General features: G+C 40.3%; 1 protein-coding gene across 1 annotated transcript in view; it reads right to left on the reverse strand.

Annotated features, from left to right (window-relative positions):
* LOC109927471 (zinc finger protein GLI2-like) overlaps positions 1–12,922 on the reverse strand; it is a 372,063-nt gene that overhangs the window by 183,008 nt on the left and 176,133 nt on the right. The window contains exon 4 of the mRNA XM_048599255.1: positions 2,931–3,179. Within this exon, the coding sequence (XP_048455212.1) occupies positions 2,931–3,179 (249 nt within the window). The remainder of the gene's footprint in view (positions 1–2,930; positions 3,180–12,922) is intronic.

A 12,922-nucleotide genomic window follows, 5' to 3' on the forward strand; every position in this document is an offset into this window, starting at 1 on the left:
AGATGGGGGTGCGGCTTGAGGTGGGAGGAGGGGATAGGTGGGAGGAAGAACAGGTTAGGGAGGCGGGGACGAGCTGGACTGGTTTTGGGATGCTACCGACTAACCTCATCCCGCCCCCTTGACCTGTCCGTCCTCCCTGGACTGACCTATCCCCTCCCTACCTCCCCACCTACACTCACCTTTACTGGCTCCATCCCCGCCTCTTTGACCTGTCTGTTTCCTCTCCACCTATCTTCTCCTCTATCCATCTTCTATCCGTCTCCCACTCTCTCCCTATTTATTTCAGAACCCCTTTCCCCTCCCCCTTTTCTGATGAAGGGTCTAGGCCCGAAACGTCAGCCTTTCTGCTCCTATGATGCTGCTTGGCCTGCTGTGTTCATCCAGCCCTGCACCTTGTTGTCTCGGATTCTCCAGCATCTGCAGTTCCTACTATCTCTAAAAAAAATGTGAAGTTGGTTCCAGCTGTTTTCTTCTTACATAAGTCTCTTCTCCCTGTGCATTTCTTTGCAGTTGCTGAATTCGGACTTGACAGTTTTCTTCTCACCATCATCTTTTGGTTTAATGTACCTTCTCACCTTTAGCCAGTCTTCTTGGTACATTAACGTACATCAGTGTATTGACCACTAGTGATGATTTCTGCGTGATTCGTTTTTTCCCTTTAGGTGTGATTCACCATCTACACTCACATTATCAAACAATTTTTAGTACTTTTTCACAGGATGTGGGTGTAATTGGCTGGGCCAGCAGTCATTGCCCATCCATTGTGCCCTTCAGAAGGTGGTGGCGAACCGCCTTCTTGAACTGCCACTGTCTACATGCTGTTGGTTCACCCACAATGATGTTAGGAAGGGGCTGCCAAAATGTTGACCCAGTGGCAGTGAAGGAATATAGCAATATCGTTCCAAATCAGGATGGTGTGTGATTTGGAGGAGGACCTGCGAATGGTGATTATCTCATGCATTTGCTGCCCTTGTCTTTCCAGATGGTGGAAAGCACAAGTTTGGAAGGTACTTTCAAGGGAGGACTGACAAATTGCTGCAGTCCATCTTGTAGGTGGTACACATTGCCACCACTAGATGCTGGCATTGCAGGGCATTTGTAGTTAAAGGAGTTGGACAGGCTGCTATTCCCTTGATGCCTCTGAGTCTCTCAAGTGCTATTGGAGCTGCATTCATTCAGGCAATGAGGAGTATTCCATTACCCTCCTGACCTGTGCCTTGTAAAAAGTAGGCAGGCTTTGATAAGTCAAGGGGTGAGTTACTCATCATTGAACTCTAAGCCTCTGAAATAGTGATGCTCATTTTTCTAAACTGGGGCAAAAGATCCATTCTGTTGGAAACTGGAAAACAAACAGCATGCTTGATCTTTCGTACTCAGGTTCTGGCAGAGGAGATTTAAAAAAAACGTCATGCACAATTTAGAACCAGAAGGCATGAGTAACAAGTCAAATTCTGATGGCTTGCATTTTTGTTTTAAAACTGAAACAAGAAAGGACTTTCATTCACGTTCCACAAGTAGAATTTGCAACTGGGAGAATATTATGCAATATTTATTTACATCTAACATATTTTGACTGGAGCTAGAAAGAAACAGTGCTTCACAAGAGCTATCCCACTAAATTGAAACTAGCAAGTTACCTAATAGTTACTGTCTGGGACATTTTGTGACTTGATGGAAGAGTTTACTGCAAGTGCTATTTTGGGAACTTCGATGAGAAGAAAGTTAATGACACTTATTTTTATTGATAACTTACATAAATGTCTCATTGGGTCTTTTGGGAATTGTAAAGGAAGTATTGCCAAACTGGATCTTATGAAATCCAACAAGTGACCTAATTGTTCTCGTTGTATGGAAAGTAATTGAATGGTACATTTTCCTTTGGAAGTCTTGAGAGACTAAACTGCAATTAGTCCCTTGGAACCTCATAGAAAAAATAATGCTTACTTGAACTCACAGAAACTCACTCTAATTTACCTTCCTTAACTGGGAATGTCAGAAGGACAGAATTACCTGACTGTACTTGTAATCAGGATAGGCACAATGTGTAGTTAATTCTGCTATTTAGTGAAACACATCATGCTTTTATAAAGTCCAATGATAATTGTATTTTTTTACGAGTAACATGTAAATATTTCTAAAATACTAAGATAAAAACAACTGGCTTGTGAATGAAATTCTATTAATCTTCCAGCTCTCCATTCCCAAATGATTCTATGCTTCATGACTTGAGAAACTATTTCTCATTCAGCTTACCTGAAACACTGCATCTACCACAGCAGCTAATGTGCTGTGATTCCTGGCTGTGATTACTGACTTCAAATTAAAATTAGTACTTTTTCTTGCTTCCTTCTTATTAACAATTTAAAATGCAAGTTCATTTTCCAGTCGAAGACAAACACAATGCCTATTAATTTCTCTTGACGTGTCAATGGGGTAACAAAGTAATTGGCTTTACTTATCCAGTATCTTCCAAGACATCACTTAAAAGTTCTCATGGACGCTGCACATCTTGCCCTTGCTCTGGGTTAAGATACCTTTGACCTCTAACCATCCTGTAATAAATTACACCTAAAATTGAAGAATATGCCGTCAAAGGTATCTGCTGACCTGTACCGATAGAAACATGCCATTTTCCAACACAAAGCAGACACTGGTAGCATGCAGATGTTTCACATGGAATGATGGAGTCACTTTTTAATGTGTATGATTTCATCACATAAGTGGTCAAATAGATATTTTTAAAAAAAACTTCGATATTACAATGACAAAGGCAGTGATGGACCAAACAAACATAAGTGACGCTCCAGGTCTCAAAAAATGTGACTTTTCTGACTCATTTACTATTTTACATGATCTGGTGGAACTATCCCTCCTCTGAAGGGCACTTTCCGTGTAAAACAGAAATGAGTAGCAGATGTGTGGATACATACAATAGCGTTGGTCCATGTAGCCATTTCGGGGGTCCACTGACAAACAGACTGCCCGGTAGGGAGTATGCTGCTCGGCTAAGTCTGGCAGTGAGCCCAGAGAGTTCTTGGTTTTTGAGGAAGAGCTAGAGTCTTCACTGGAGCTGCACGGCTCTTCAGTTATCTTGCAATAGGACAGCCCTGTCCCGTGTGGCCGCATTGAGATTGCATTCCTGCGCTCTCTTACATAGTCAGGCCAGGGGCTTTCGACTTCTGTGTGGAGGAAGGAGAAATAACAAACACTTTTACCTGTTATTAATATGCCCATGTTAAAACTTAAGCAATGTCCCCTTTTTCCCAAGAAAACATCTCATATTATTCTTATTATAAATCTATCGTTGCTTCCTTTATTTTAGAAAAATAATCTCAGTGCTTTTCCCACACCCATTTTCCTCCTGAGCCTTTCTGATTCCTATTCACCTTCTTATTTGAAGAACTGATACGAAACATCGCTCTTGTAATGCAATGAAAACTGGCCAAATTTGCAACATAGAGATTTTAGCATTGTGTATTCAAAGTGTAGAATCATACAATGATGCTCATATTCTACACCTTTCTATACATCTGCAATGAAGATTGTTCTCTTCACCTTTGATAGAGTCATAGAATTTTACACTGCAGAAGGAGGCCATTCAGTTCATCATTCCTGTACTAGCTCCCAAGAGTTTATAAATAAGCCAAAACTGATCCAGTTTCAATAACCTCTCTTTACATTGTAAGACTATAAACTGAGAAATTCAGAGGGATCATCAACAATTTTCCAAATACAATCTGTGAGTATCCACAAAAGCACAATCACTGGTCTATTAAGCTAAAAATAAATTCAAAGCAGATTATATAGGTCTGCAAGCAGAGTGCCTCAGGAAAGACCCTGTTTAATTGAGACCTGCGATCAGAAAATGTCCAACTGAGATCCGGGATCAGGACCCTGTCCGATAGAAATCCGGGATCAGCGTCAGGAAATTGTCCAATAAAGATCCGGGAGCAATACCCTGTCAGATAGAAATCCGGGATCGGGCTCAAGGAAATTGTCCAATAAAGATCTGGGAGCAGCACCCTATCCAATAGAAATCCGGGATCAGACTGTCTAATTAAGATCAGGAATCATCTCTCTGTCAAAGAGATTTAGGATCTGGAAACTGTCAAATAAAGACCTGGGATCAGGGCAGTACCTTTCTGACCAGAGAGACTAAATAAAAAAGTGATGGAAAGGAGGAAAAACTTCAATGAAATTTAAAAAAAGGTAATTTTCTTCAGGAAGCCGGGAGTGAATCCAGTACCATCTATAAAATTTATACTTCCTCAGACGCTTCAATACAATCGACAAAAGTTAAAGACGAGCCAACACGCAGCGCCGAAATAATCCAGCGGTGCCCCACGCCAGCAATCGCAGCAAGACTGTTACATCTCAAACAGAATTCAAGTTTACCTTAGCAGAGAAAGAAAAATGTCCAAGTTGTCCTGGTGGACACCACTCGGCTCGGAGAACTATCAAAGTCTCTTCTTTAAAAGGAAACCCAGCGACTTACTGCAGTGCCTGAGAGATGCACAAACCAGCCTGCCTATCGCAGTGAGCTGGAACATGAATGCTACAAGCGTGTTCTGCCATTGATCTATTCTGTCAGGGTTGTTCTACATTTTCCGTTATTATAAGTTCCCTGTGGGTATTAGAGGTCGAACAGAGATATATCACAATTCAGGACAGAGAAGGGAAATAAAAATTAAACACTACACCAAATCTAAATGCCACCAAAAAAAGGTAGTCTTATAGAGATCATGGGCACCTCAACATTTTTGCATCTAAACTTTCAAACACTTTACTGGCCTCAGGCAGTGAAATCTCTCCAAACCTGGCACAAAGGGAGCTGTTAATCTAAAGTCTGTACTCCACTTTTTAAACCACCTCCCCCCCCTCCCACTCTACTCCAGACTCAAACAATTATTTAACCTTTTGCAATGAGACTTTCATGCGTCTCGTTGTTAAAACAAATTGGAAGAGAGGAAATCCACTGAAATGTAGCACGCAACTGCAATTTTCGTTCTTTGTTTTAAAAATACTAAAATGACTTTACGATTTATGAAATGGGTGATGAGAATGAGTTCAGTACTCACTGGGATGATTTTCACCATGAATTTAGACTGGGAGACAGTGAAGGAATTTCTGTGCACTATTCTGCCCCAAACCGGCACAAAGCCTTGAATGGTCGGTCAGCTTTTCAAATGCTCCCCCGGAACAATGAGGCCATTTCAATATGAAGCTTTCTTTTCCTCCTCCTCCGAGTGATTAACATTCAGCCCCATGCCCTCAGTGAAAAAAAAAGGCGAGTTATTCTCCAGTTAAAGGTTTCGGAGGAGCAGAGGGTCAGGTAGCTAATCATTAAAATCAAACTCCTTATCAGCTCCTCACAATTACTCCCGCTGAAAGAGAAGCCTTTATTGCTTCAGTTTATGCAGAATAAATAACTTTACAAAAAAAACAATTTTCTTTGGAAAAACACAGGGGGGTCAACAATGGCATCAATTACAAGGGAAACTTTTTTTTGACAAATGCCACTGGTCCTCTCTGTTGTGCTCGGTTGTGGCACGTTTTGAAATGAAAGCTCGGTTTTCTGAACTTTCTATTATTTCTCTCTCTCTCTCTCTCCTGGCAGCAAATCTGTAACACTCAGGCAACGCGCAACTTGCTCCACAGCCAACTCTCACTCTAATTTCCAACCCACCTCTCTCTTTTACTGCTCTTCGCTTTTACACGCACAATACCCAAATTCCCAATAGGAGAACTCAAGCGTGAAGAAAAATCACTTGTTCTCGTCCCATCTCCAATGGAAAGATCGCCTAGGAATTCCTAAAATGTTCCCTCCAAAAGGAAACAAAAACTCTTGCGCAAATTGTGTTCAGGGAGCTCAATTTGAACTGGTCATGCTAAGCAGAAAAACCCTTTTGCTTCTCCAAAAAAAAGGCTTCACTTTCCTCTAACCCTCCCCAGTTCATTTCTAAATCAGAGAACTGAACTGCCACCGGAGTGTTTGCTAATCTCTGCCAAGATATAATCAGAATGAGAAACAGCCACAAAGCAGGTCTATGTGAATCTAAATAAACAAAAGGACTCGTGTAGCTCCCTCCCTGAACGCTCTAGTATTGTGTTTAGGACAGGGGAGAGGATAGGAGGGGGTTAGCAGTTTGAGTTTTCAAGGAAGTCCTGATCTTTTTTCTTGGAGCTAACTACATCATACACATCCCTCAATGAGATGTAAGCTAATATTGTTAAAAGATCTAAACTGTGAATGCATGTACAAAGCCCATCAGCAAACTGCAATATTGATCTTTGCACAGTCTCAGAGAATGCCTTAGTGGACTCAACGAGTTTGGACAAATACTTGTATTGCTGTTGCTTCTCTTTTAAGAGTTCCTCGAGATGGCACTTCAGTGCTTCCCTGGAAGTGCACCTCGAGACCCTTGCAATCCATCAAAGAATGCAAATTGGTGGGCAGACAAAAACAGGCAGTCAGTGGTGTGTTAAATAACAGTGCAGCCACAGTGAAAAGTGTTTCCTCGAGAATGATTGCTATGCACACAGTTAGAATAAATCCCTGGCCACCATTCATGGCGATGACAAACCAAAGTGATAACTAAGAGTAGAACAAATATGAAGTGTAGCTAACTTGACAAAAAACCCTCAGAACTTGAAATGTTTGCAACACAAAAATAAGCAATTAGGATTCTTTCCAGGATAAATGTATAATCAAAAGGTAACAACTAAATTTCAAAAAATTCTTCCACTTTCAACTGGACAGTGAATTGATTTTATTCGAGTTATTTAATGCAACATTTTGAAATAATTTTTTACTTGGGCAAAGGACTTGCTTTGCATCAATGAACTAGAAGGTGAAATGAAAGCTGTCTATTTTCATTGGCATTCTTAATCCATCAAACATCTTTTCCTCTCTCTCTCACCCTTCCCAAAATAGTTAAAGAATACTTGTTACTTAAGAACTATTGTTAAGAAATCAACTCTTGTCTCTCAATTTACTGATCAGCAAGATTATAAAATCATTATCATTCAGACCTGAACTGTTGCTAGTTTCATCCTTTATTCATTGACAAAATTATGAAACAATAGTTGCCACATGAATAAAATAATGGAAAATGCAAAAGTAATTGCCGACATAAAGAGAAGAATGTGTACCCCTTACATAATATACCTGTTACCGAAATTCAATGTTGAGCGGCTTTTTCATATATCTAATTGGGGTACCTCACTGCTGCTAGTTTGTGTTTCCACATGCCACTCTATAAATCAACTCAAATAGCTTTAGTAACATACAGACAGACTCATTTCTCATTTGTTTCATTAACCCTTCAGGTGCCCAAATCTCAAATGTGACTTAATTTCAAGGTAAACTTGGTCCAATTTCAGCAGGAATTGTACCCTGATATGTAAAGACCAGAAAAGCCAAACATTTCCCTTTTTAGTTAACCACTGGGTGAACGTGAATTAAATTTCTGTTCAAAATGCCTCTTCACAAAGCCCAACAGTTCTACAGTGAGTCTACATGCCAAAAGGCTAACCTCTCAACAGTGTTTACCCAGCATTTGCTGTTTATAATTGTTTTCCTCTATGTATTCAGGTCAGTATCTTTACATTTTTACTACAACATTTACCAACACAAAGATTCCTGAATTATTGTTTATAGTTCCATTTAGTTATATAAATATTGCTTTCTTCATTTATCATACAAGCTACTGGTTTTTCTGTTTTCACAATGCGGAAAGCATTTCTGCAGATGTGAATGAATCAGATAAAAACAGAAGAAAAGATAAAATGAGAAAGAGAAAGAGGTTACATTTATATTGCCTCATTCATAAATTCAGGATATCCTAAAGCACTTTACTGTGAATGAAATACTTCCTTTAAGTACAGTTACCATTTGTGTTTGAAAGTTCTCACTAGTGCCAGACAATGAGCTATAGTGATGTTAGTTGAGGGTTAAATATCAATGAGTCCATTGCAAGCAAAAATTAAAAGCTAAATCAATTTATTTTAAGAAGTGAATGATTTGATTGAAAAATGATTTCTTTTGGTTTAATACTTCCACCTGGGCAAATAAGCTGGATTGAGTCTTCCCAGACAGAAGCAGATCACTGACAACTACAATATCGTACAACAACAATACCAATGAACTCACCCATTCAACACATCCTAGCATAACATTTCACAAAAAAAAATGTAGGCTGAGACACAATCATTGCAATTTGGTTTGTACCAACTACTGCACAATAGAAAATAAAGTCATGTTTATTGCAACATTAGCCAACACCTAGAGACGTGGGGACAATTTTTATCAACATTTTATCCACACAATTCGGAGAAAATTATTCATGACTAATTTGTAAATGTTATTATGACATGTGAAAGACAACCTACTGATTTAAGAAAGTTGTATGTTTGCGCTGATGTTATTACAATTTTGCATGCACTTTGTAACTTGAAGATTGAAATTAATGTTGTCTGATCTCTTTTCCACTTTACAGGGGTGGTATCTGGGGGACTGGAGAAGAGGAGAACAGAGTGACATTTTGCACTTGTTCAATTGCTTTTGTACTGTCTCATTACATCGAAAAGTAGGTTGGCAGCGTTTTCATGGAATTGAGTCTGGCTAATCCCCCACCACCTTCCACCTGCCTCGTCACTCCTGTTACAACTCCAAAGATTGTACAGTGCATTAAAGACAAGCTTTGGAGTGGCATCATTTGCAAGTTTATTTACTCTACTCAAGTGGTGCAGGAACCAGAGAAGGAATAGTAAATTTTAGGTTGAATGATAAGAGTGGATGGAAAGAATTGGTCTTTTCCCTACATTACACAGTATCAGCACTTCTAACTCTAGATAATTTCCCTGAATGAACAGGGATACATTGATTAATGTACAGGTGAAAATGTTTTCCCTGCAGTTTAATCGATATACAAAAATTGGGGTATGTTGTCCAGGATTGTAAGTGAACAGCAGAACAAATTGGGGGAGGGGAGCAAAGGAAATTAGGAAAAATTAGCAGGAAAGAATGGCTGGACAAGGAACTAAAGAGGCAAAATGAAGAATTAAACTCAGTGAAAGAAGAAGAAGAAGAATTTAAATTGAAGAGTAAAAGAAAAAGATTGTCAAAGCTTATGTATAAGTGTGCAATTTTTAAATTACTTTCCAAATCCCACAGAGGTCGATGAGTTACATGCAAAAGTCAAAAAAGAATCCGGGTTCACATAGTTTGGCAGCACCATGAAGGTTGAATGAAGGTAAGAAACGTAATAAAAAATGACTCTCTAGCATTGCTCATTTTTAAATTATAAGTGGTTTTGATGCTTTAAAGAAGAATTGAGGAATTCAGTGAAGAATTTAAGAAGTGGAAGATCCCCACTTGTTCACAATTCATAGAATGGCAACTCAGCAGTTTGTAAAATAATTTAGACCATTAGCATGATGAAGTGTATATGACAACTCTCAATCTGACTACCACTTTTACAAAACAATGTTTGCATCATACCCTACTCAGGCAAAGGAATTGGTATTGATGGACATAATGGACCATTTTAGCCATCAAGTCAGCAGTCCAGTTAGTCATATCCTTTCCTATTTATAACCATATAAATATAAACAAACTCTTAAATATCATGTGATATTTAAAAACAGTAAGTACACATGCTATGCAGATGTTGTCAAATATTGCTACCTGTCACTGTCCAGGTTTTCCTCTCAGTCCTTCCATTCTCTTGCATAATGTGGCTTTCCTAGCATGACACAGCGAGGTACAATGCTAGAAATCATTTCTTCCACCAACCAAGTCAAACAAGAGCAGTTACTGACAAGGTCCAGTTCTAAAACGGTGCTTTACTCTTTAAAATTGAATGCTTAACTCCTCCTTATATAACATTTAAGGAGCTACTCCTGCAGCAGATTTCCCTCTAAGCCACACACGAACCTGACGTGAAACTGCATCACCATTCATTCATCACTGTTGGGCCAAAGTTCTCTGTCTAACAGCACTGTGGGTGCATACATACCACACAAACTGCAGCGGTACTAGGAGATGGCTCACCATCACTTTCTTAAGGGTAATTAGGGATGGGCAATAAATTCTGGCCTGGCCAGCAATACCCACATCCCCTGGACAAATAAAACACTCCACATGGTGTCAGACCTCTCAGGGTAGCTTGTATACTGTTCCATTCTGAAGTCCAGCCAGGGTTAAGAGGGTCAGGGAGCTATGAGGAGAGATACTGTGCTTTTTCACCTTAAAACGAGGACGGTTGACAGTGTATTTAATGGAGATGTTTAAAGGTGTGGAGGGTTTTGATAGAATAAAAAGAGAGAAACTTCTTCCTCTGGCAGATGTATCAATACCCAGAGAGTATACATTTAAGATAATTGGCAGAAGGTCAGTGTGGAGTGGTAGTGATGTGGAGTCGTTGGGTGGGTGGTGGCAGGGACGGTGAAGATTGGGTTGAGAAGGGTTAATGAGGAAACTGTTTTCCTTACACAGTAAGTTAGTATGATTTGGAATGCTCTGTTTGAAAGGATGACAACAGCACAGCAGTCACTTTCAAAAAAATGGGATAAATATATGAAAAGGAGAAATTGGCAGGTTGATGGGGAAACAGTGGGCAGTGAGATGAAGTGGATGGCTTTGCAAAGAGTTGGTACAGGGCTGATTGGCCTCCCTCGATGCTACATGTTTCTATGAATCTAGGATACAATTCAAGAGACATAGTCATAGAGCTGTACAGCATGGAAACAGACCCTTCGGTCCAACTTGTCCCTGCCGACCAGATATCCTAAATTAATCTAGTCCCATTTGCCAGTATTTGGCCCAGATCACTCTAACCCCTTCCTATTCATATACCCATCCCGATGTCTTTTAAATCTTGTAATTGTACAAGCCTCCACCAGCTAGCTGCTCATTCCATACACGCTCCATCCTCTGTGTGAAAAAGTTGCCCCATAGGTCTCTTTCGAATCTTTCCCCTCTCATCTTAAACCTATGCCCTCTAGCATTGGATACCCCTACCCTGGCTATTCATCCTATCCATGCCCCTCATGATTTTATAAACCTGTATAAGGTCACCCCTTAGCCTCTAACCCTCCAGAGAAATTATCTTCAGCCTATTCAGCCTCACCCAATAGCACAAACCCTCCAACCAAAGCAACATCCTTGTCAATCTTTTCTGCACGCTTTCAAGTTTAACAACATCTTTCCTGGAGCACGAAAACCAGAATTGAACGCAGTATTCCAAAAGTGGCCTAACCAGTGTCCTGTACAGCCGCAACATGACCTCCCAACTCCTATACTCAATGCACTGACTAACAAAGGCAAATGTACCAAATGCCTTCTTCACTACCCTGTCTACCAGTGACTCCACCTTCAAGGAGCTATGAACCTGCACCCCAACCTCCCTTATTTCAGCAACATCCCCCAGGATCCTACCATTAAGTGTATAAATCCTGCCCTGATTTGCCTTGCCAAAATGCAACACCTCATGCTTATCTAAGTGATTGCTCATAAGTCTCTTTGCTTAAATTTCAGTATGAATCTTCCATTGAATTTGGCAGAGTTCCATTAAGAAACAAAACATAGCTCTGAAATTCCTTGAAATTTCTGCTGTATCGGTGCAACTTGACTGAGGTGGATGAAACCCTCACAGCCAAACAGTCTTCCACCATATTTCTGGCAAAGTTCACCATTCCAGCAGGAGAAATTCCAATGAAAATCAGAGTGATTATCTGCAACTTGCAGACACACGTACAGAGAGAGAAAAAAAATTCGGGCTAGCCTAGAAAAGACTAAAATGCACATGGATTTTTAAACTGAGAATATAATTATTCCATTTTAAGACAGAATAACCCAATACTTTTCCAGCATAAACTCTTCACTGAGCCCTCAAATTAATGTTAATCTGCCAGAGCGTTTTGTTTTTTTTAAGTGGGTTTGATCTTTAAGAGATATGTTAATATTAACTACAAAATGGAAAGTTCATGCATACAGATGGATTTTCTGTCTCTAGTGGCTTCATGGATACCGCAGTGTAGAGCATTTACGACACAGTTTAAAGATAGCTGCTGGCACTACAAAGGTAAATTAATCACTGACACTGGAATCAGTTTCATTGTTCAAGTACTCCATATACCTTCGTTATTCCCTAAATAACTACATCCAACTGGTGAAGTTGTTCTTCAAGGTGGCTGTCTCTTTAATAATTGATGCCAACATCCCATTATATCAATTCCCTTCTCTACACACCCACATATCATCGCCTTTCACACTCAATCACTCTGCAGTTCTCTTTCTGATCCCTCTGTTGTGCACATCTGAGAGATCAGGCAGCCAGGACTCCACCAATGCTACTCAAGGGCAGGCACCAATGGTAGCAAAGAACTTTGAGAGGTCCAACATATGTGAGCAGGATGCCAGTAATATTTATTCATAGAATCCCGACAGTGTGGAAGTAGACCATTCGGCCCATTGAGTCCACACCAACCCGTCAAAGAGCATCCCACCCAGACCCACTCCCCTACCCTATAACCCTGCAGCTCCTACAGCTAGTCCACCAAGCCTGCACATCCCTGGACAGTATGGGTAATTTAAGATGGCCAATCTACTTAACCTGCACGTCTTTGGACTGTGGGAGGAAACTGGAGCAGCCAGAGGAAACCCACGCAAACACAGGAGAATGTGCAAACTCCACACAGGCAGTCGCCCAAGGCTGGGATTGAACTCTGGTCCCTGGCTCTGTGAGGCAGCGGTGCTAACCACTGAGCCACAGTGCTGCCCGGGCAAGATATATTTGTGACAATATGTCACAACATTTATTGTTGGTAGCTGGGAAGAGGTAACCATTCCCTTTCGCTATCATTTCAGCCACTCACAAGCAATATATTCAGCACCTTTGTATTATTTCGGAGCTGTTTG

Source organism: Rhincodon typus, chromosome 7 (genome assembly GCF_021869965.1).
Source record: "Rhincodon typus isolate 14 chromosome 7, sRhiTyp1.1, whole genome shotgun sequence".
Classification (NCBI taxonomy): domain Eukaryota; kingdom Metazoa; phylum Chordata; class Chondrichthyes; order Orectolobiformes; family Rhincodontidae; genus Rhincodon; species Rhincodon typus.